At 38.6% G+C, this 25,317-nt stretch overlaps 1 protein-coding gene across 1 annotated transcript in view; it reads left to right on the top strand.

The window, feature by feature from the left end:
* Positions 1-25,317, top strand: part of DNAH5 (dynein axonemal heavy chain 5) — a 239,087-nt gene that overhangs the window by 116,028 nt on the left and 97,742 nt on the right. Inside the window, exons 43-50 of the mRNA XM_031666810.1 lie at positions 1,253-1,494; positions 4,260-4,436; positions 5,867-6,068; positions 6,817-6,959; positions 7,952-8,086; positions 22,050-22,172; positions 22,381-22,594; positions 23,883-24,106. Of these exons, the coding sequence (XP_031522670.1) occupies positions 1,253-1,494; positions 4,260-4,436; positions 5,867-6,068; positions 6,817-6,959; positions 7,952-8,086; positions 22,050-22,172; positions 22,381-22,594; positions 23,883-24,106 (1,460 nt within the window). The remainder of the gene's footprint in view (positions 1-1,252; positions 1,495-4,259; positions 4,437-5,866; positions 6,069-6,816; positions 6,960-7,951; positions 8,087-22,049; positions 22,173-22,380; positions 22,595-23,882; positions 24,107-25,317) is intronic.

Genomic DNA, 25,317 nt, shown 5'->3' with positions numbered 1-25,317 from the left:
CATTTGGCACCGTTGATCGCCTGCTTTCTTGAAACCCTTCCTTCCCTGGGCTGCAGGGATCCTGCTAGCTCTTTTTCCACTTCTGCTTCCTTGAGAAGTCTGGAAGAAAGGGGAACAAACACAGGAGACCGTGCCAGAAGCCTAAGGGTTACAGAGCCTCTGTCTTCAGCCCTCTTCTCTCTCCACACTTATCAAGAAGAAACTTACCCAGGCCCATAGCTTTAAATCCCATCTCTAAACTGGTGGCGCTCACATTTTAATCTCCAGCCCTGACCTCTCTCCTGAATTCCCAACTGAAAAACTCTATGAGGATCTCTACTGGACGCCTTAGACTTAGGTGCAAACCAGAATGGGTTCCATAGCTCTGTCTTTCCCACTGCCCTCATGTACCTCTCCCCCTCCTCCTCTTTTTGCCATTCAGGTTCTACTTCTTATTGTTCCTAGAACGTGATCACCTTAGTTTGGGATGCTAGAGACTGGGTGGCTTATGAATAATAGACATTCACTTCTCATAGTTCCAGAGGCTGGAAGTCTGAGATCAGAGAGCCAGCATGGTCGGGTTCTGGCGAGGGCTTTCTTCATGGTTGCAGTCTGCCGATTTCTTGCTGTACCCCATGTTGCAGAAGGGAAAGGGGGTTCTCTGATGTCTCTTTATAAGGACACTAATCTCGTTCATGAGGATATTTTGGGGGAACACAAACATTCAGTCCATTGTATTACACTAAGCCTGTACCTGCTTCAGGGGCTTAGCACTTTCTGTTCTTGCTGTCTGGAATATTCTACCTCTAGATCTTTACATCACTTCATTCTCTTCCTGGAATATCTTATTGACCACCTTATCTAAAACATGCCCCATGCCCTCATTCTACTTAATTTTTCGTATGTTAAACTTTTCTTTATTTGTTTGCTTGTCATCTCTACTCTTTAGAATGTAAGCTCTGCAAAAGCAGAATATTGTCTCACTTACCACAATATCCCCAGCCCCTAGAACAGTGACATGTGCAAGGTGCTCAATGAATATTTGTCCAATAAACAAATGACTTTTTGATTTAATTATGGGCCTTGACTGCGATATAAAGATCTTTGAAGATCCTTTGTGATAAAACAAGGTACTCATTTAGAGCAAAACTGTATTTAAAAATTAATGAAAATTACATCGAATATAGTACTTCTTCAAACTCTTTTAAACTTATGTGTACATGCGCTACATATGTGTATGTATTTTTTTTCTCCTTTTGGTGGGGTATACTAGGGGAACATATCTGGATAATTCTTGATGGTCCAGTAGATGCCATCTGGATTGAAAATCTGAATTCTGTTTTGGATGATAACAAAACTCTAACCCTTGCCAATGGTGATCGGATTCCCATGGCTCCAAACTGCAAGATTGTTTTCGAGCCTCATAACATTGACAATGCTTCTCCTGCCACCGTCTCAAGAAATGGAATGGTTTTCATGAGCTCTTCTATCCTTGATTGGAGTCCTATTCTTGAGGTATAATTGAATCCTTCTTTTGTATAATTAAAAAGGAAAACAGACCCTTTAGCATTCTTTTAGTGTGTGTGCCAATTTTTCTGCAGATGGCAGTGTAATTGCATTTTTATGCTAATGTTTATGGAAGATACCTTGAATGCACTGGGACATTCAAACACTGATTGCTCCTAACATGTTTCTTCATTACTCTTCTAATCACTTTTGAACTGGGATTTCCAGCCTCTGGGTTGTAGAGTAATTGCCAGGCCTGTATGAACCAACGGTCTTGCCAAACTGTGTCTGAGGATGGAATAAGTAAAATTTAATTTGATCACTTTGGGGATTCATGATATTTTTGAAAGGTACACACTCACATAAAGTTTAGGAGGACCATCTTAGAACATTAACTTGAAGTCAGTTTATTAAAATTGCATAAAAGGATTTTTTATGAGATTCATTAGTTATAACATTAGTTCTAAATTTGAACTTGGTAATAATATTTCAGATAACATCTCATCAATTCATAATCAGGTGTATTATTTTATTACCAGCAATGTGCCCTAGAATATACTGATCAGAATTATAAATAAATGCTTTGTAAACTTAGATATTTTGCTATATAAATATTATAATGTAAAGCAGAATGTTTATTAGATAAGCCACATGAAAAATCTTGTTTTACATAGTTGGTTGTATTATTTTCATCACTTAAGTTTTTTGAAGATGATTTTGATCGAAAACATTTGAATTCCTAATTTAGATAAAGTAGATGTTTATTTTACATTATATCATTACATCTTAAAACTTTTATTTCTATATGGTTATATCCTAACTTTTTACTAGTCTTTCCATAATTTACTCAACTCTGTTGCAAAAGGCTTTAGATTTGGTATGAAGCTGTGAAGAAGAAGGGAATCATACAGCAAAATGATGTTGACATATATTTTGAATGTGTCACTAAAAATAGTTGTAAAGGTTTCAGATTTCACAATTAACTTATCCATCCATTAAGGAGAAGAAAAGCAGAGGGTTGCAGCCCTGTCTTTGCAAAAGTAATCACTAATGACAATTCTTTAAAATATAGATGATTGGGTTACACTTCAATCTTACCAAATTAGAATCTCTGGGAGGCAACTCAGGATTGTTCTCTTTTTTTTTTCTTTTAAGTGCCACAACATTTTTTTTCCCACCTAGCCAGGCTTGGAAACCACAGGTACAGCAAAGTACAAGTGAAAATGTAGATATGCGATTTTTCCGAAATACTTCAATTTCGAAAAGATTTTTGAAAAATACTTTTATGCAACTAGCTAAGGAATACTAGCTAATGCATGAGTTTGATATTTATAAAATAAGCTTTTGCTATAGTCTGTCCATACTGAGACTGAATAAGACCTTTACGTTAATGCTACACCCACCTCATAATATCCTATATGTTTTAAATAATGCATTTTCTTTTTTGGGAATTGTTAGGAAGAGCAAGACTCATGAAGAATCAGATTGGAAATGTTTAGAACAGGAAAGCCAGCTCTGAGAGTTATTAGAGGGCAGAGCAATTGAAAAGTTGTGTTGCTGGCAGTCTGTCAGCTTCAGGGAGCTAAGCTGGTTACCTGCCCTGGTGAATGTCGTCTTTCGGTTCCATCAACTCAAAAGTGCTGTGTTGTGTTTATGTGGAGGTAGAATCATGGTAAATTCATGAACTAATGAATAATTCAGAATCAACATTGTATTGCTTCTGTTCAGAGTCTCTAATTGTTTCTTGAAATATTGAGGTGAAGAATGAGCTGATCTCTTGACCTTAAGAGAACTTGCCTCATCTTAAGGAAACTGTGTGTGTTAAGTGGTATGTTGTTCTGAATGAGGTGCAGATTCTTAATACTAGGTTTCCCAATGACTAAATTCTCCATTTTCATGAATATCCTTGATATTTTTCTACATCGTTTATTAATTAAATTAGAAGAAATAAAAAGAAACAACTAATTGTAGTACATCTTTGTTTTCTATTAAAAACATCTGGGGGCCAGGCACAGTGGCTCATGCCTGTCATCCCAGCACTTTGGGAAGCCAACGCAGGCAGATTGCTTGAGGCAAGGAGTTTGAGACTAGCCTGGGCAATATGGCAAAACCCTATCTCGACAAAAATTACAAAAATTAGCTGGGTGTAGTGGCATGCACCTGTGGTCCCAGTTACTTGGGGGGCTGAGGCTAGAGGATCACCTGAGCCTGGAGGCAGAGGTTGTAGTGAACAGAGATCATGCCACTGTACTCCCGCCTGAGTGATATCCTGTCTCAAAAAAAGAAAAAAAATCTGGGTATGGATTTCCTTTGTTCATCTTTTATTCTTTACTTTCCCTGCTGAGTTATTTCCTTAGATGTGTCTTCTCATTTTCTCCCAGCATATTTTCATCAAGAATTGAAGACTATTTCTCCATCTATGAGCATATGAATAGTGTAGTAGCTGAACATGTGGGCCCAGGCTTTCTGGGTCTGAATTCTGCACTTGCCACCTGCTTGCAGTGGGCTCCTGAGCAGGCTACCTACACTTCCTGGGCCTCTGGTTCCTCATGTGTAAAAGGAGGATAATAACAGTTCTTACCTTGTAGGGTTGTTTTGAAGATTAAATGAATTAATACGCGGAGGAGTTTGTAACAAAGCCTGGAACATCGTGTGTGGTATAATCATTAAACATTATCGTTACTAACAGATACTTTTAAAATTTTTGTTCCCAAACGACCATTTTCCTAGTGTGCTAGTAAGTTTCATGAATACACTTATCTGTGAACTGACAGGGTTTTCTTAAGAAACGCTCGCCTCAAGAAGCAGAAATTCTTCGTCAGCTGTACACCGAGTCTTTCCCGGACTTGTATCGCTTCTGTGTCCAGAACTTAGAATACAAGATGGAGGTGCTGGAGGCCTTTGTCATCACGCAGAGCATTAACATGCTCCAAGGCCTGATTCCTCTCAAGGTAAACTGCTCAACTTTCTAGAGAAAATCTCTCTTATCAACTTAGCCATGCTGCGCAGAGAGTACTGTATTTTCTTTTTTATTGATGTAGCCATGCTGCGCAGGGAGTACTGTATTTTCTCTTTTATTAATGTAGCCATGCTGTGCAGAGTACTATGTTTGAAACTAGATTTGGTTAGAGCTCTTGGGGAGGGGGAATATTTCAAACATGGATCCCACATATTTTGGTATTTTTTCATATCCCTTTAACAAAAAATAAAGCTAACCATAGATTTGGAATTTAGTTGCAGGTTAACAAAGTCATGCAACAGGTATCCCAAAATTATTATTGTGTGTGTTGTAATTTTTGATTTTTGTGGGTGCATAGTAGGTATGTATATTTATGGGTTGCATGAGATGTTTTGATACCAGTATGCAATGTGTAATAACCACATCAAGGTGAATGGGGTATCTGTCACCTCATTCTTCATTTTCTTTGTGTTATGAACATTACAATTGTACTCCCTCAGTTACTCTAAAGTGCACAACGAATTATTGCTGACTGCAGTTAAGTCACTCTGTATTTTTGTACCCATTAATCATCCCCACTTCCTCCCCACTCCCTACTCCCCTTCCTAGCCTCTGGTAACCATCCTTCTACTCCATCTCCATGACTTCAATTGTTTTAATTTTTAGCTCCCACAAATGCTTGAGAATATACCAAGTTTGTCTTTCTGTGCCTGGCTTATTTCACTTAACATGATAACCTCCAGTTCCATTCATGTTGTTCAAATGACAGGCTCTCATTCTTTTTTTGTGGCTGAATAGTACTCCCTTGTGTATATGTAGCACTTTTCTTTATCCATTCATCTGTTGATGGACACTTAGGTTGTCTCCAACTTGGCTGTGGTGAACAGTGCTGCGATAAACTCTGTTTTTAAAAAAAATTTATTTTTATTTTATTATTATTATTATTATTATTATTTTGGAGACGGAGTCTCGCTCCGTTGCCCAGGCTGGAGTGCAGTGGCGCGATCTCGGCTCACTGCAAGCTCCACCTCCCGGGTTCACGCCATTCTCCTGCCTCAGCCTCCTGCGTAGCTGGGACTACAGGCGCCCGCCACCACGCACGGCTAATTGTTTGTATTTTTAGTAGAGAGGGGGTTTCACCGTGTTAGCCAGGATGGTCTCGATCTCCTGACCTCATGATCCGCCCACCTCAGGCTCCCAAAGTGCTGGGATTACAGGCATGAGCCACCGCGACCGGCCAACCCTGTTATTTTTAAAGGCAGTTTGGTTCTTCATTTGTTCACCAGTTTTAATCATCCTTTCCCTTGTTCTTGGAGGAAAACTAGTGTCTTGTTTCTATGTTTACTGTGTTCATTGAAACCCTAGAGCAATGTTTGGGTTTGAGAATCAAGTAATTTAAAAACAAGTGTCTTTCCTTCTCAGGAGCAAGGCGGGGAGGTGAGCCGGGCGCACCTGGGGCGGCTGTTCGTGTTCGCGCTGCTGTGGAGCGCGGGGGCGGCGCTGGAGCTGGACGGCCGGCGCCGCCTGGAGCTCTGGCTGCGCGCGCGGCCCGCGGGGACGCTGGAGCTGCCGCCGCCCGCGGGCCCCGGGGACACCGCCTTCGACTACTACGTGGCGCCCGACGGTGAGGACACCTGCCCGAGTGGTGTCTGTTTAAAAAATCTGTTTTTCAAATGCACGTTTTCTTCCTGTTAAATATATTGTGCACTAAACTTTCAATGAATTAAGAAACATTTAAAAAACCAAATCATATCCATTTCTGTCGTTCATTCAATAGAATCAGCAATGTATATAAAAGTTACAAAGTTTAAAGTATATTTTTGCCAAATACGTGGGTATATAGATACCCACAGCTGTATATCTTTATCTCTGTTTGGATATATACTTTAAGGTTATAATATATATATTATAAGGTTATAAATATATAAAGTTCATTTATACAAAAAAATGAAGTACCTATATATGGATATATAATAATGTATTAAATATTTAATATACATACGCATAGGCCTAGGATCTTTTGCCTAATGAAAAGTGTGTGAGATTCGACATTCGAAAGTGATTAATGATTTTAGATTCACGCTACTCTGTGTTCTGAATTTTTATACATCATGCTATTGAAAACTAATATATTTTTTTAAAAATTCTGAAATATTTCCTAGTATTTCCTAGGTTTACACCTTGAAATCGTTCCTTGGGACATTTTGACTCAGCTAACACATACTTGTGTACTTAGATCGCTAATTTTAATGATCTTTATTTTATGGGGAGAATTTGGAAGGTGACCTCATAAGATGTCAAGGATGTCTGCTCATTACAGTTCGGACTTGAATTATTACTATGGAGATGGAAATGTCTTCTGTTCATCTCAGGTACATGGACGCACTGGAACACGCGTACCCAGGAATACCTGTATCCGTCCGATACCACCCCAGAGTATGGCTCTATTCTGGTGCCAAATGTTGACAACGTGAGGACTGACTTTCTAATTCAAACCATGGCTAAACAGGGCAAGGTATGACTTTTAGTTTTTATGAACAGTAGCATATTTTAAAGGAAGACATGAAACATCCTGCATTTATTATAAAATGTTTTATGTTACAGTTTTGAATCCATGAAAATGTTACCTTATCTCCTATTCTTTTATTACTCCCCACTAAAATATGAGTTGAATCGTTCTAATTCATAAGTAAGTAATTATTTCTTATGTATGAGTTGACAGTAAATTTTGACTTGCTTTTCCCCAAAGGATTCCTTCTGCTTTGATCACTGAGCTAGTTTGCTAGGGCTGTTGTAACAAAATAGCACAGCCTGGGTGGCCTAAACAACAGCAGTTTCTTTTCTCTCTGTTCTGGAAGCTGAAAGTCCAGGATGAAGGTGTCGGCAGGCTTGCGTTCTTCAGAGGTCTCTCTCCTTGGCTTGTAAATGGCTGCCTTCTCACTGTGTCTTCCCATGGTGTTTCTTTGTGTATACAAATTTCCTCTTCTTTTTTTTTTTTTTGAGATGGAGTCTCTGTCACCCAGGCTAGAGTGCAATGGTGTAATCTCTGCTCACTGCTACCTCTGCCTCTTGGGTTCAAGTGATTCTCCTGCCTCAGCCTCCCGAGTAGCTGGGATTATAGGTGCCCACCACCATACCTGGCTAATTTGTGTATTTTTAGTACAGACGGAATTTCACCATGTTGGCCAGGCTGGTCTCAAACTTCTGACCTCAGATGATCTGCCTGCCTCAGCCTCCCAAAGTGCTGGGATTACAGGTGTGAGCCACCATGCCTGTCCACAAATTTCCTCTTCTTATAAGGACACCAGTTAGAGTGGGCTAGGGCTCACTCCAACAGCTTTATTTTACCTTAGTCACCTCTTTAAAGACCTTATTTCCAAATAGAATCACGTTTTAAGATACTGGGGGTTGAGGATTCAGCATATGAATTTTGGGGGGACAAATTCAGCCCATCACACTCATTTATTTCATTTCTTGTTTTTTCTTTTTCAATTCCCACTATTTTAGGCTGTACTATTAATTGGTGAACAAGGAACAGCCAAAACAGTCATAATTAAAGGATTTATGTCCAGATATGATCCTGAATGTCACATGATCAAGAGTCTGAATTTTTCCTCTGCAACCACCCCACTGATGTTCCAGGTACTGGCTCTTTGGTATGGCTCAGTAAGCCCAAGTTTGTGACAAACTTTGGAGGCCCAAATCTCTACTATTCTGCTTCATCTGAAATTCATCTGAACTTTCATAGCCATGATAAATCACCCACTTACGTTTTTCATTCTTTCATTTATTCAACTGCAATAGTTTCCCTAGTTAGATTATAACATCTTAAATTATGGAAGCATTAAAAGGTTATATAAGGTGCTATAGGCCTCAATGCGGTTTAAAATATCTATGTAGAAAACATTGTGAACATGCACAATCCAAAACTGAAAGAAAATCATTTATTCCCCACCTAAACCTACTTCCTCTCCCTAGAGTCTGCTTGCCTGAAGGTGTTCCTAATACTCTTTGAGGCTAGGCACTTTGCAGTCATCTTTAATGCATCCATCTTGCTCAGGTCTCAAAGGCTGTTACAGTACCAAAAGAAATGCATTTCACATCTGTTTCCTTATCTTCATGCTCCTTGTTTACCTCTAGGTAATCCACTTCTGCATGATTGCATAGCAGGGTATTGGCATGGAAGAATCCGCAGCTAGGATTGGTTCAAGTTGAATTCTCTTTCAGTCTAGCTATTATACCTTCCAATCCCCATTTCCTAAAATGCCACTTTAATCTTGTTGTTCCATGACTTAACATTCCACCCTGGCTCCCATCCTCAGTTGCAACAAAGTATAAAATCTTAGACCCTTAGATATGAAATATTTTACTCTATGTATCACAGAAGTGTGAGAGAAAGAAAAACCCCTCAAGTTTGCATTGTTTATTTTTTTTTTCCAATGAAACCACCAGGAATGACCTAGGTTTGCAGTGGCTTAAATGGTTCTTTTTCTCCTGGTCCTAAATTGTACAAGACCTTATTGAAACTGAGAAGGAAATCCTAAATGTCAGTACATGCTTCAGTGATTTGCAAATGATCTCTCATATTTTTATTAGGACATTCATATATTACCAGATATATGTCATAAATGCAAATGGAAGGGAAATTTTTAGCGAATACAAATCCAAAGAACTCTGCTTTTAATGAACTTTGTTGTTCTTTAGTTGTTGGAATGAAAATATCAGAGCAATGAAACTTGTTGAAGGCATGGCTAAATCACGACATTTTATCACTTAATTTAATTGGTGACAGTGGAGTGCCAATACACTAAGGCCATTGATTAAACTTCTAAATAAGACTGTCAACTTCATTATACTCTTCTGGAGGAGACGAGATTTTCAGTATGGGCTGTTCTTCTGTCAAATAAATACCATTCATATAGTGTCTGGGTGGGCAGATCTGGATGGAGGTCAACCCCAAATTGCAGTGACTCAGCAGTGGCATTCTTGTGTTTGGGAAATGACACGTTAAATTACCCTAGGTTGGCAAGATGCTAACATTGTATGTGTTCCTTTAATACTGCTTTACAATTAAAGAGCTTTCATTAGTTTTACCTTAGGAGGACATTCTCTTTAAAGGTTATAATTATAATGTTATTTGAGGGTAAAGGTTTTTAAAAAAATCAGATCAGAGTGTGGTATTTTTTCATTATGTGGGGTGATTTTCTAATGATCCACACTTCATGAGACTGTATTAACTCTTTAGGCCTACAGTGTAATTCTGACAGTAACTATGGCAGAGCTGATGCAGATTTCACAAGTTAAGGGCCAAGTCCCACAAGACTGCCCTCACTCAGTCACCAGCCATGAGCTTGGGGTTCTCAAGAGACCCATACCTCTGACCAAGTGGCTACAAATTAGGCCATTCCCTCAGCCCTCTCAGTTTCCATAATTCACCAGAATGACTTACAGAACTCAGAGAAGTGCTGTGATTATTATTACAGCTTTCTTACAAAGATACAAATAAGTATCAGTCAAAAGAAAAGATGCAGAGGGCAAGGTTTGGGAGGGTCCCAAATGCAAACCTTCCCTGTCCTCAGAATGTGCTACTTTCCAGGTATATCATGTATATCACCAACCTGGACGTTCACTAGAGCTGTGGTGTCCTGAGTTTTTATTGGGGTTTTATTACATAGGCATACTTGATCACATCATTGGCCATAGGACAGGACTCAGATCTTTTTATTTGTTTTGAAACAGAGCCTCGCTCTGTCACTAGGCTGTAGCACAGTGGCACGATCTTGGCTCACTGCAACCTCCACCTCCAGGGTTCAAGTGATTCTTCTGCCTCAGCCTCCTGAGTAGCTGGTACTACAGGTGTGGGCCACCACACCCCACTAATTTTTGTATTTTTGGTAGAGATGGGGTTTCACCATGATGGCCAGGATGATCTAGATCTCTTGACCTTGTGATCCACCTGCCTCAGCCTCCCAAAGTACTGGGATTACAGGCATGAACCACTGTGCTCAGCCAAGATCTTTAAGACTGAACTCAAATCTCCATCAGCTCCCCTCCCAGGTCAACTGATATCATGTGACTTAAAACCTCAACCTTCTCATCACATGGTTGGTGATGAGTGGTTGGCGTGAGTGGTATGAGGGGCCCATGTGAATAACAGAGTCCTTTCTATCAGGACATTTCCAGGAACAAAGGCCAGCCCAATCTTTTATTATACAACAAGGCCTTGTCACTGCATTTTCATTACCAACTCTGTGACATCTCTGCCAGATACTAAAGATCTGTGGTTTCTGTCTCTTTAACATGAAATATTTACTCATTTCCTGGAAAAAGCCATATGTTATCTAGAACACCTGTTGTTTGCTATACAAATTCATAAACCATATAATAAATTTCTAGAAGTGGTACCATATTCAAATATAATAAATAGAAGAAGAATAAAGTATTCTTTAGGCTCCCATTATCTGATACACAAGGCTTTAGCCTGATTCCCCACTGTTCTTCAGTGTTAAGGTGGAGTTAACACGTCACTGTTTCTTTTTTCTGTTCAGAAGCATCACAGGATCATCCACTCTGTTTAGTGCCGGAGACTGTTTTGACTGTTGAGCATCAGGGCTTTCTATTAAGCAAGACTCATTAGTTTGAGAAAGCTTTCAATTAGCCAAACTGTTGTAATTAACTTTCTCACTGTAATTTTCAGTCATTCATGCTAAACAGGGCTGATGGAGTAGAGCGTTTGTCTCTGCGTCTCTCATGTATCTGGATCCCAACCAAACTGAAATCATAGATGAGAAAATAGATACTGTCCATTTCTCAGCTGTTACCATGATGGCACACTGTCCAATGAAGGGCACATGTCTGTTCCTGACAGGTTGTTTTCATCATGATGTAACTTTCACATCTTTCATCAGTAGAAGGACTATTTGTCACTTTTTGCCTGGGACAATCCAGGTTATTTTCATTGTCTCAGATTAATAATTAATAGCATCCTTTGCCACTATCAAAAGTATCTGGTTTGGACAAAAATTATACAGTCATCCCATTTTTTGGCTAAGGGAATTTAGTCAGTTTCTTAAGAAAGATTCCTCATTTTTTCCCCCAAATTAATATTGTTTTAATTTTTTTATTTTTGAAAATAATTCATACATAGAAGTAGAAATTTAAGCAATATAAAGTGAAAAGAAGACAGCAAAAATTACTTAAGATAAATTCTGAAAAGTTTTCTAAAATTAATTATAAAGTGTTTTGAATATAGCCACCATCTTACAAATGGTTGCGTAGCAATAGGTTTTATTTTTTAAAAAATAAGACTCCTAGAGCCTGGATGGAAATTCCATAGTTTTTTTTTTGGACCCAGAACCACTTTTCCAAATGACATCTTGTGCGGTAGATTAATCTATAAAATAAGTTAACATGGATTTGCTTTGGTGGAATTGGAGCTGGGGTCCTGGAGCTCATTCCTGCCTCATCTTTTCTTCCTGCAAGGGATCCGTGTGGTTGCAGAAGATCCTTTTGGTTCCTCAGAACACAGTTTGAAGACTAGTTTCCTAAGAGATAATATGTGAAAGTATATTTGTATCATAAAGCTCTCTTAAAATGTCAGGTGTTACTGTTAAGACTGAGGTACTCAGGTGGAAGGAGATTCAAGCATTGTCTGAATTCACTTAGTTGGTGGCAGAACCGAAGCTGGAAACCAGGGTCCATGTGCTGTGCTGTGCTGTGCTGTGCACCCACATGCTTCCTTCCAATGGCCTTCCTTTATCTATATTAATATCTAAAGGGCTGGTTTATCACTTAGTGCGCTTGTTTTATTTTTAGCTTCCAGCTATGCATTATTGTATTTTCTTGTGATCTTTGATGTAGTTTACTTTTTACAATGTACTGTTGAGCATTTTAAACTTTCCTAATGTAAGACTATTTTCGTTTGGTCTTAGTGAATTACAATAAAATGGGAAGATGTTATTAGGCAATAGATTTCTTTTTTTTTTTTTTTGAGACGGAGTCTCGCTCTGCCGCCCAGGCTGGAGTGCAGTGGCCGGATCTCAGCTCACTGCAAGCTCCGCCTCCCGGGTTCACGCCATTCTCCTGCCTCAGCCTCCGGAGTAGCTGGGACTACAGGCGCCCGCCACCGCGCCCGGCTAGTTTTTTTTTTGTATTTTTTAGTAGAGACGGGGTTTCACCGTGTTAGCCAGGATGGTCTCGATCTCCTGACCTCGTGATCCGCCCGTCTCGGCCTCCCAAAGTGCTGGGATTACAGGCTTGAGCCACCGCGCCCGGCCTAGATTTCTTAATAAAGACTGTAACTCTCCATTTTTATGTTTTAGCTAATAGCACATATATGAAAAACTAAAATTAAGTGTATTTTATATTTCTATTTCATTGTATGTAACATGCATGAAAAATGATTTAGGTGCTAGCATATAGAGATACACAGAAAAAATAAAATAGCTTTACATTTTGTACTACATCAAGCTCACAGATTGCTTTCATATATATCATTAATGCATAGTACTCTGTAGCAAGCTCATGAATTGCTTTCATATATATTATATCATTAATGCATAATGCATATATGCATATTCATATGCATATATATGTATGTACATATGATTTATGTATCTATATGCACTCTCATTTCTGGGTTGTATTATACCCAGAAATATTAAGTGGCTTACATGAAATCACAGAGTTGATCAATGTGAGAAGCAGTAGTTTAATTTGTTTTTCCTGTCTTTCAGCCTAGTCAGAGTTGTTATGTAAGATGGTGCAGATTTTGCACTGTCTGTCTTTCACAAAGATGACTATGTGACTGTTGTACCTAAGAACTAGGCAATGCACCATCGCCTCAGCTGCACATGATCCTTCCAATACCCTTCCCGATGTTGCTTTCCTCCCTTTGTCTTGTTGGGGAAACAGGCATGTGCATAACCAAATGTGATTGGCGAGATAAGTGGTACTTACGGCAGAATCTCAATGCTGTACTGTGGAGTCCGGAGGAGGAGCTGATTAGTTTCCATAGGGGATTATATAAATCAGCATAATGAAAGAGTTGATCATTACTTGGGGGAATTTAATATTTACATTAATTTCTAGGAATTATGAAAGCTGAGTTGTCTAATAAGAAATTAATTCAGTAACTGAATTGTTCTTAGGTTTAGGGCTGCTAGCTCAGAAAAGAGCCAGAGGGGAGCTCCATTCCTCAGCCTACCTGGTTTTCTGACCATCTGGTTTTCATGTCTTAAAATGCTGCTGTCACAGCTTGGGTTAATGATGATATCCTGTGTGTGTAGATAGACAATGAGATTGGAATCTTGTTTAGGTTTTATAAATTGCATAAGATGCTGTCATGCTGACTATGATTCTCCAATTTCAGAGTAAAGTGATTGTCTATTCTTAAAGAACAGTATAGGTCCTTAGTACAAGTCCTTGCTAGAGACTTAATTTTTTTAAAATCAGTAACTGGATTGAGAGAAGTGACATGTTTTAGAAGATCATTCATCTAAATCAATATTTCACAAAGTGAATTTGGCTAATGATAATCCTGAGAGTTCTTTTTGGGCTTAGAAATAGCTACTCTAGAAATATATAAGAAAGGATCTCATAATGAATGCTGTAAGCCAGCCTGTAAGGTGAACACCACTTCATAGTCTATATGTTTTTTTTTTTTTAACTGAATATAAATGAACTAAGATCCTAAGGGTCCAGAACAAAGACAGTGAGAAGGACTGTCTGGAAGTGAGACTAGAGGAGTAAGTAGTGGGCACCATGGAGTTCCCTGTAAGTCACTAACGAGGAACCCCCTGGAGTCCTGAGGAGGATTGCATTGCCCTTTGGAAAGCTCGTTCTGGAGGTAGAGTGGAAAACAAGATGCAAGAGACATGGCTGCACTCAGAGAGACCTGAGAGGACACAGTTGCAGTCGGTTTTCAGAAGGGAGGTTGGACTGGACCAAGATGGTAAAAGTGAGAAAGGAAACAGAACAAGAATGCATTCAACCTTGACTAGGAAGTGGAACTGCCAGAACTTGTGATTGGTTGAGTAGAGGTTTATGTTAGTCTGTTCTTGCATTACTATAAAGAACGACCTTAGACTGGGTAATTTATAAAGAAAAGAGGTTTAATTGGCTCATGATTCCACAGACTATACAGGAAACAAGACTGGGGAGGCCTCAGAAAACTTTCAATTATGTTGGAAGGGGGAGTAGACACTTCTCATATGGCCGGAGCCGGAGCGAGAGCGAAGGTGGAGGCGCTACACACTTGTAAGCAACCAGATCTCGTGAGAACTCACTCATGAGACAGCGCTGGGGCGATGGTGCTAAACCATTAGAAACCACCTCCATGATCCAGTCACCTCCCACCAGGCCCCACCTCCAACATTGGGGATGATAATTCCACATGAGATTTGGGTGGGGACACAGATCCAAACCATATCAAGGTCGTTGGAGGAGAGGCATAGGAGACAGTGAGAAAAGTCAAAGATGACTCCAGGTTTCTTGTATTTATTTATCTATGTAAAAAATATTTACCAACAAACATGTAGTACCAGACACCCTTCTAAACACTGAGGATGAAATAATGAGGAAAATAGGGAAGACAAGATGCTTTCCCTCCTTACCTTCTAGTGGAGGACACAGGCAATAATCTAATAAGCGAACATATCTACTTGGTTTTATTAACTGGACCACAGTTCATAACAGCAAAACAATGGATGAGGTGGGAACACCAATCAAAGAGATTGGGAGGAATATGGGTGGCAGAATACTACACAGATGACCGGTGATTCTTTCGACGGATTTCTTTGGGGGAGACAAAAAATTCTAGGTAAATTTATAAATCATGCAATATAGCCATTGTATATGACTCATAAAGAAGTTTCCAGGATTGACTGTAGTCAGGGAAAGTAATTTAAGAGGTCGTGACATTAATCCCTGTGAGAAAGAAAGACATAATGGGATGGGGTCCTACTGTCGTTTAGGTAGGAAGAGATACTTTAGAAAGCAGTGTTGAAATTATAATAGAAAAACTCAGTCTTGTTAGATATGGAAATGTTTGGATGGGGCAATAGGTAGTTGGTGCCAGTTTCTGAGTTGAACACCCCAAAGGGGTGCAGACGTTGTGCTGAGCAAGGAATAGGAGTTGATGTTTGAATGTGCTTATTTTTGTGATGTTATGGAACATCTAGCTCAGACAGACCAGATGTCCAAGTGTACAGTTTTTTTCAAACAGCCCCAAATGGATAGCTATCTAAAGGAGTAGAACATGCAGTACAGGAGGAGCATGGCTAATCTGAACATCTGAAATTCAGGTTGCCCCAAAGTCCAAAACTTTTTGAGCGCTGGCAAGCTCAAAAAGTAATGAGGAAAATAGGGAAGACAAGGTGCCTTCCCTCCTTACCTTCTAGTGGGGGACACAGGCAGTAATCTAATAAGTGAACATATCTACTTGGTTTTATTAACTGGACCACAGTTCATAACAGCAAAACAATGGATGAGGTGGGAACACCAATCAAAGAGATTGGGAGCACCCAATCTGGGTACTGGAGGTTGGTCCAGCCCAACCTCCCTTCTGAAAAGCTGGAGCACCCTCCAGCTTTCGTATCTTTTCAGCACACTACCAGATTCCCCCATGCAAGCATGTCCAATGTGTATTGTTCAAGGTTCACGAATATTTCATGTGCAAAATTGTATAAATATGAAATATTTAATTTTAAATATTTTAAAATAAAATTTAAATAAACATATAAATACACATTTAAATACATACACACATACATACATAGTGTATAAAATTACTTCCTGGCTAGGTACATAAAGTGTATACAGGAAACACAAATGGCTTTTATGTTTAGATTTGGGTACCATCCCCAAGATAACTCATTATATATATGCAAATATTCCCAAATCCGAAAATGTTCAAAATACAAAACACTTCTGGTTCCAAGCATTTCAGAGAAGGCATAGCCAATATGCATTGTGTTTCAGGCCTTCAGGAGGTCTTACCAAACTTCCACACTCATTAGGTAACTATTGAATCTGCAACAATTCTAAAAATGGAAAGAAGTCTCAACTTCTAGCTTCTCAAGTTACTTAATTTTTCTCCCTATTTTGTTGTGCTTTTGTCGATTTAACTCTTTTATGACATGTATAGCTTAGTGGTGATAGTGGTGATTTCCTATCATTTCAAAAAAATTAGGGTTGCAGTGGAGGGGAAGAAAGTATAGGTGTGTGGTTATTACTCTGTATTACTCTGACTATCCCACATAATACATTTTAGCTCTTGATAAAGCCTCCCAATAAATAAAATCTTCATGTGCCAAAAAGTGTTCTCATTAACAAACATGGGAATGTCTGAAAGTCCTAATTGGCCATCTAGAGGTGCATTTAAATTCATTGAAAAGAGCAAATTTAGCCTAGTACATTAAACAATTTTGCATTTATGTAGGGGGGGATATGAAATTATTTTTGCCATTGTACTATTTCATGGGAGATTTGTAATTGAATGAGTTGTGATACATTTATATCTCATTCAATTTAAAAATGGTGAAAAATTTTCACATTCCTTGCTATTATTCATTAAAATGATGAGGCCAGGCACAGTAGCTCATGCCTGTAATCCCAGCACATTGGGAGGCCGAGGTGGGTGGATCACCTCAGGTGGGGAGTTTGAGACTAGCTTGGCCAACATAGTGAAACCCTGTCTCTCCTAAAAATACAAAAATTAGCTGGGTGTGGTGGTGGGCACCTGTAATCCCAGCTGTTGGGAAGCTGAGGCAGGAGAATCACTTGAACCCAGGAGGGAGAGGCTGCAGTGAGCCAAGATTGCACTCCAGCCTGGGCAACAGAGCAAGACACTGTCTCAAATAAATAAATAAATAAATAAATAAATAAATAAAATCGTGATGAAAACGTACAATGTGCAATTACTGTGAAGATTCTCAAGGATAGTTGTATAGAGTTTTGCTTTTTTTGTCTTATATTTTATCTCATTTTGTGGTTATATCTTGTTCATAAAAGTCACTTTTAACTGGTTTGTTTTTGTCGTGAAATAAAACATTCTTTGGATAAGAGAAGGAGAATTTATTTTATCTTAATATACCTCCACTTTCTTCTGTATTTATACAACATCTTTAACATGATTTAAAATCATGCATTAGTAGATTCCTACAGTGATAGAAATGAAATGAGCTTTCGAGTTTTGAAGCTTCTGGAGTCTGAGAACTTCAAAGCCCTTTCTGCTTGCTTTGCAGTGCTAGACTCTGGTCTAGCACATGTGTCTTCATAGATGCATACATTTTGAAGGACAGTTGATTCCCAAGCCACATTGCGCTACCATGGACACGAGAACACCAGTCAAGAGCCTGGAGTCCTCTCCTCACATCCTCTTCCTTCCCCTTCCAGTGTCCCTTTTTTCAGTTATTTATTTATTTGTTTATTTCTTTATTTATGTAAGTTCTAGGATATATGTGCACAAGGTGCAGATTTGATACTTAGGTATACATGTGCCATGTTGGTTTGCTGCACTCATCAACTCATCATTTACATTAGGTATTTCTCTAATGCTATCCCTCCCCCAGCCTCCCACCCTAGACAGGCCCCAGTGTGTGATGTTCCCTGCCCTGTGTCCAAGTGATCTGATTGTTCAACTCCCACCTATGAGTGAGAACATGTGGTGTTTGGTTTTCTGTTCCTTTGATAGTTTGCTGAGAATGATGGTTTCCAGCTTTATCCATGTCCTGGCAAAGAACATTAACTCATCCTTTTTTATGGCTGCATAGTATTTCATGGTATATATGTGCCACATTTTCTTAATCCACTCTATCACTGATGGACATTTGGGTTGGTTCCAAGTCTTTGCTTTGTGAACAGTGCCGCAATAAACATATGTGTGCATGTGTCTTCATAGTAGCATGATTTATAATCGTTTTGGTATATACCCAGTTGTGGGATTGCTGGGTCAAATGGTAATTCTAGTTCTAGGTCCTTGAGGAATCACTACACTGTTCTTCCACAATGGTTGAACTAATTTACACTGCCACCAACAGTGTAAAAACACTCCTATTTCTCCACATCTTCTCCAGCATCTGTTGTTTCCTGACTTTTTAATGATTGCCATTCTAACTGGCATGAGATGGTGTCTCATTGTGGCTTTGATTTGCATTTCTCTGATGAACAGTGATGATGAGCATTTTTTCATGTGTCTGTTGGCTGCATTGATGTCTTCTTTTGAGAAGTGTCTGTTCATATCCTTTGCCCACTTTTTGATGGGGTTGTTTTTTTCTTGTAAATTTGTTTGAGTTCTTCATAGATTCTAGATATTAGCCCTTTATCAGATGGGTAGATTGCAAAATTTTTCTCCCATTCTGTAGATTGCCTGTTCACTCTGATGGTAGTTCCTTTTGCTGTGCAGTAGCTCTTTGGTTTAATTAGATCCCATTTGTCTATTTTGGCTTTTGTTGCCATTGCTTTTGGTGCTTTAGTCATGAGATCCTTGCCCATGCCTATGTACTGAATGGTATTGCCTAGGTTTTCCTCTAGGGTTTTTATGGTTTTAGGTCCAACATTTAAGTCTTTAATTCATCTTGAATTAATTTTTGTATAAGGTTTAAGGAAGGGATCCAGTTTCAGCTTTCTACATATGGCTAGCCAGTTTTCCCAGCACCGTTTATTAAATAGGGAATTCTTTCCCCATTTCTTGTTTTTGTCAGATTTGTCAAAGATCAGATGGTTGTACATGTGTGGTGTTATTTCTGAGACCTCTGTTCTGTTCTATTGGTCTATCTCTCTATTTTGGTACCAGTACCATGCTGTTTCGCTTACTGTAGCCTTGTAGTATAGTTTGAAGTCAGGTAGCGTGATGCCTCCAGCTTTGTTCTTTTGGCATAGGATTTTCTTGGCAATGCAGGCTCTTTTTTGGTTCCATATGAAATTTAAAGTAGTTTTTTTCAATTCTGTGAAGGAAGTCGTTGGTAGCTTGATGGGGATGGCATTGAATCTATAAATTACTTTGGGCAGTATGGCCATTTTCATGATATTGATTCCTTCTATCCGTGAGCATAGAATATTCTTCCATTTGTTTGTGTCTTCTTTTATTTCGTTGAGCAGTGGTTTGTAGTTCTCCTTGAAGAGGTCCTTCACAGCCCTTGTAAGTTGGATTCCTAGGTATTTTATTCTCTTTGTAGAAATTGTGAATGGGAGTTCACTCATGATTTGGCTCTCTGTTTGTCTGTTAATGGTGTATAGGAATGCTTTTGATTTTTGCACATTGGTTTTGTATCCTGAGATTTTGCTGAAGTTGCTTATCAACTTAAGGAGATTTTGGGCTGAGATGATGGGGTTTTCTAAATATACAATCATGCCATCTGCAAACAGGGACAATTTGACTTCCTCATTTCCTAATTGAATACCCTTTATTTCTTTCTCTTGCCTGATTGCCCTGGCCAGAACTTCCAACACTATGTTGAATAGGAGTGGTGAGAGAGGGCATCCCTGTCTTGTGCTGGTTTTCAAAGGGAATGCTTCCAGTTTTTGCCCATTCTGTATGGTATTGGGTGTGGGTTTGTCATACATAATTCCTATTATTTTGAGATACGTTGCATTAATACCTTGTTTGTTGAGAGTTTTCAGCATGAAGGCTGTTGAATTTTGTCAAAGGCCTTTTCTGCATCTATTGAGATAATCGTGTGGTTTTTTTGTAGTTGGTTCTGTTTATGTGATGGATTACCTTTATTGATTTGCATATGTTGAACCAGCCTTGCATCCCAGGGATGAAGCCCACTTGATCATGGTGGATAAGCTTTTTTATGTGCTGCTGGATTCAGTTTGCCAGTATTTTATTGAGGATTTTTGCGTCGATGTTCATCAGGGATATTGGTCTAAAATTCTTTTTTATTGTGTCTCTGCCAGGCTTTGGTATCAGGATGATGTTGGTCTCATAAAATGAGTTAGGGAGGATTCCCTCTTTTTCTATTGATTGGAATAGTTTCAGAAGGAATGGTACTAGCTTCTGTTTTTACCTCTGGTAGAATTTGGCTGTGAATCCATCTGGTCCTGGACTTTTTTTGGTTGGTAGGCTATTAATTATTGCCTCAGTTTCAGAGCCTGTTATTGGCCTATTCAGAGATTCAACTTCTTCCTGGTTTAGTCTTGGGAGGGTGTATGTATCTAGAAATTTATCCATTTCTTCTATATTTTCTAGTTTATTTGTGTAGAGGTGCTTATAGTATTCTCTGATGGTAGTTTATATTTCTGTGGGATCGGTGGTGATATCCCCTTTATCATTTTTTATTTTAAATATTATCATATTTATCAATCGATTTGATTCTCTCTTTTCTTCTTTATTAGTCTTGCTAGCTGTCTATAAATTTTGTTGATCTTTTTTTTAAAAAAACAGCTCCTAGATTCATTGATTTTTTGAAGGGTTTTTCGTGTCTCTATCTCTTTCAGTTCTGCTCTGATCTTAGTTATTTCTTGCCTTCTGCTAGCTTTTGAATGTGTTTGCTCTTGCTTTTCTAGTTCTTTTAATTGTGATGTTAGGGTGTCAATTTTAGATCTTTCCAGCTTTCTCTTGTGGGCATTTAGTGCTATAAATTTCCCTGTAGACACTGCTTAAATGTGTCCCAGTTCTTCTCGTTTTAATATCTTTTTACGTACTGCAAGGAAGGTTTTTTGGTTTTATTTTGTTTTTGTTTTTTGAGACAGAGTCTCGCTCTGTCACCCAGGCTGGAGTGCAGCGGTGTGATCTTGGCTCACTGCAAGCTCCGCCTCCCAGATTCACACCATTCTCCTGCCTTACCCTCTGGAGTAGCTGGGACTATGGGCGCCTGCCACCATGCCCGGCTAATTGTTTTTGTATTTTTAGTAGAGACAGGGTTTCACCGTGTTAGACAGGATGGTCTCGATCTCCTGACCTTGTGATCTGCCCACCTCGGCCTCCCAAAGTGCTGGGATTACAGGAGTGAGCCACCGCGCCCAGCCTTAAGGAAGGTTTTTTATAGAGTGCAGTATGGTCTTCTCTTGCACCACCTAAGCTCAGAATGTAAAAATGAGAGAGAAGACGTAAGTGGGCTTTTTTCACTCTGTGTCAGGGAATGAGAATTCAATCAGTGTAATTGCATCTGCCCAAAAGAGTGGGTATGAGCTGTGCCAGGTGACAGCAGCCAGTTTCAGCCTTCAGACCATGATGGACTATGCAGCTCAGAGTGCAGACCTCAGAAGCTTCTCACACAGTACCCTTGTTTAATTTTATTGCTGGTTATAGGGAAACTATTAGCAAGACTTTGAATAATGGGGAACATAGTGTCACGAACAGAAGCTTAATAAGACAAAAGTAAATTTTTAGAAATGAACAGAAGGGTCTCATCCCATTCAAATTCACATTGGTTAGAATTTCATTTCCTGCCAAATTCAACTGGATTTTCAAAGTTTGTGAATGTTATACAAGATAATTTAGGTACTTTAGAATTTGTTAGAATTAAGGGGGAAATTTGGCTTTTTCTAAGTAATTCATATCAGTTCAAAGGTTACCAGTTTTTGTTGTTTTTTAAAATAATTGACCATGTTTTAGGGGATATTTTCACAGATGTTTCAGTTGATTTTTTTTTTTTCACAGAGGACAATAGAGAGCTATGTGGATAAACGAATGGGTACAACGTATGGCCCTCCTGCGGGAAAGAAGATGACTGTTTTTATTGATGATGTGAATATGCCAATAATCAATGAGTGGGGAGACCAGGTATCATCATTCCATTGTGCATTTTGTTTAATTTGGTATTGATTTATTCTATGAAGAGTTTTTAAAAATTAAAAAAAATTTTTTTTTTTACTTTTTCAAGATACAATGTCTGAATTCCAGTAAAGTTCATTCTTTGGAAACGCTCAAGGAGTTAGGTTCCAGGGATGGAAAGGAATGATGCTTTAATTCTGAAAGTTGTCTTTCTTAGGTTACGAATGAGATAGTGCGACAGCTGATGGAACAAAATGGATTCTATAACCTAGAGAAGCCTGGGGAGTTCACCAACATCGTGGACATCCAGTTTTTGGCAGCCATGATCCATCCTGGTGGTGGACGCAATGACATACCCCAAAGACTCAAGAGGCAGTTCTCTATATTTAACTGCACGTTGCCCTCTGATGCTTCCATGGACAAGATCTTCGGTAAAGGTCGAGAGGGCGTGGGGTAGGAGGGCGAGGAAGAACACCTGCTTGTGTTCCTTCCTGGAAATCTTCACCCAAGAGCCACACAGAAAGCGCATTGGGTGGCTCTTTGGTCTGCAGCCTCCATCACTCTCAAGCAGCGAGTTTCATTTCCTATAGGGATCGATTCTAGGTGTGTCCTGATTTGGATGCCTCGGTAGATCATTTCCATCTATGGTTTTCTTTAACTGTTTCTAACTTCTTAAGCAAGAAGGTTTAACATTACATGAACATAGAAATGAAATTGTTGCCCCACAGATGAGATTGTTTCCTCATGGGTACATAGTTTTGAGGTCTGGATTGCTATGTTCCATGTCAAAAGTTTATGTAGGTGATACTTTAACCAATGCATAGAATGATTTTGGCCAAAGAAATAATGGCCCCCGGAGTGCAGATTAGACACAGTCTGAAATTCAGAGTAATTTACTGGATTGTAATAAGTTATTGATTAAATATGGAGTATTTCGTAGCTAATTTAGCTGAACAATCACTAGCCAAATAAGTAACCATGTTTGCCTACCCGAGTAATGATAATGCACTTATAACTTATTTGTGCAGGAAAGAATGTAAAGGTTTGAACACATTTATGTTAAGTATTTAGTGTACAATTTCTGAAGCTGCTATTGAGAAAAAGCTCATCAGGATTACCCTAATTAATTTCTGGCAAACGAAAATGTCATCTGGTTGCCCCCGGCTAGTCAAGTGTGGCAGTAATCTCCAGTCACAGCAGGGAGCGAGGTCTGGAAACCAACAGACATTGGAATTATCTAAGCTTGGGAAAAGTAAAATGGAACAGAAAGAATGTTATCATTTTTAATTATTCCTTATTGCCTGGAAAATTTTACATATAAAGTAAATGAAAGTAGTTTATAGTGCATGGAAAGGCAACGACAGAAAGTAGAAACCTTAGAGGACTTATAAAAATATTTTTCTTATCTTTTTATAAGGTAACTTCATACATTTATCTTTGTTACCCATTTAGTAATATTGAAGTGGTGCAGCCAGAGTTTTCAGCAGTATTTCTTAATCAATTTTTCAGTGTTTTGAATACTCATTTTCTTAAACCTGTATCTATTTTTTGGGATACTGTATTTGAAAAAGCAAGAGAACATTAACATACTTTTCTTTTATATATGATTATTTATTAAAATGTTTAATGACGTGTGCAAACTCTATGCTATAATGTTTTTCATTTTCATTTAATTTCATTGAATGGCTAATCAAAATGCTGTAATTTCCCCCCTTTCAGGTGTGATTGGGGTAGGCTACTACTGTACTCAGAGGGGTTTCTCAGAAGAAGTGAGAGATTCTGTCACAAAATTGGTGCCCCTGACACGCCGACTATGGCAGATGACCAAGATGAAAATGCTTCCTACCCCTGCAAAATTCCATTATGTGTTTAACCTACGAGATCTTTCTCGGATCTGGCAGGGAATGCTGAACACTACTTCAGAGGTCATCAAGGAACCAAATGTAGGTGACACTGAGGAAAGAAAAACAAATAACATTGCTATTAATCATATATTCTAAATATTTTTACTACTTTATTTTTTACTTGAACTTTGAACATATTTTGGAATGTTTCAGCATGGGCATTCTTTACTGCATTTTAACTAACATAATGAAAGAAGTAAATTCTGTCAGAAAATGTCAATGATAAATTCCAACTAGGTTTGTGTTCATCATATACACAATTACTTTTTAACGAATAGAATAAAAGAAATAATTGATTTTATTTTCCCACTTCTAGTCTAAGAAGAAGATATGTTTCTTATACTAAATAATAGAAACAACCACTGTGGATTTTATTGTATAATAGTCTTCATATTTTAAGCTTGACATTTTAACTTAAAAAGTAATTATCTTTATAATAAATATTCAAAATTTAAAAAACCCATTTTGTTGATAATCATCCATGATTTTTCTTTTCCATGTAACTGGATGCACTAAAAGAATTACATACATTGGTAAAATTGAAGAGAGGCAGCAGATTACAAAGTTCATTTAATAGAAAAATGATCATTTGTACACACACTTGAATATGACATTTCCCAGTGTTATAAGAATTTCCCTCAAACTAAGAACGCTATGTAGAAATCCAGTATGCTTTTGTTCCAAAGCGTAGCCTATGTGCCCAGGCTAAGACAGGGTTGGCCTCTCTTTAAGCCTTTCTAGAGCTAAAGAAGTAATTAAGCAAATGGGTTTCAGGGGATTTCTCCATATAAACACACAGAGACACTTAAAGTATCAACAAAACTGTTGATTAAGCACAAGTGTTGATTACTTAAAAAACCCACCGTTGTCCCAGATGCTTGCAATATAGGTAACCAAACTTGCTGATTATTTTTTCTTTTTTAAATTATTTGTTGATTTATTTTTAACTTTTATTTTAGCTTTGGGGGTACATGTGAAGGTTTGTTCCATAGGTAAACATGTGTCATGGCGGCTTGTTGTACAGATTATTTCATCGCCCACGTATTAAGCCCAGTACCCAAAAGTTATCTATTTGCTCCTCTCCCTCCTCTCACCTTCCACCCTCAAGCAGACCTCAGTGTCTGTCATTTCCGTCTTTGTGTTCATGAGTTCTCATTTTTAGCTCCCACTTATAAGTGAGAACATGTGGTGTATTAGTCCGTTTTCATACTGCCATAGAAACTGCTGGTGACTGGGTAATTTGTAAAGAA

This window comes from Papio anubis, chromosome 5, assembly GCF_008728515.1.
Source record: "Papio anubis isolate 15944 chromosome 5, Panubis1.0, whole genome shotgun sequence".
Taxonomy (NCBI): Eukaryota; Metazoa; Chordata; class Mammalia; order Primates; family Cercopithecidae; genus Papio; species Papio anubis.
Note: the sequence above shows the minus strand (reverse complement) of the source record. Positions and strands in the feature narration are given on the sequence as shown.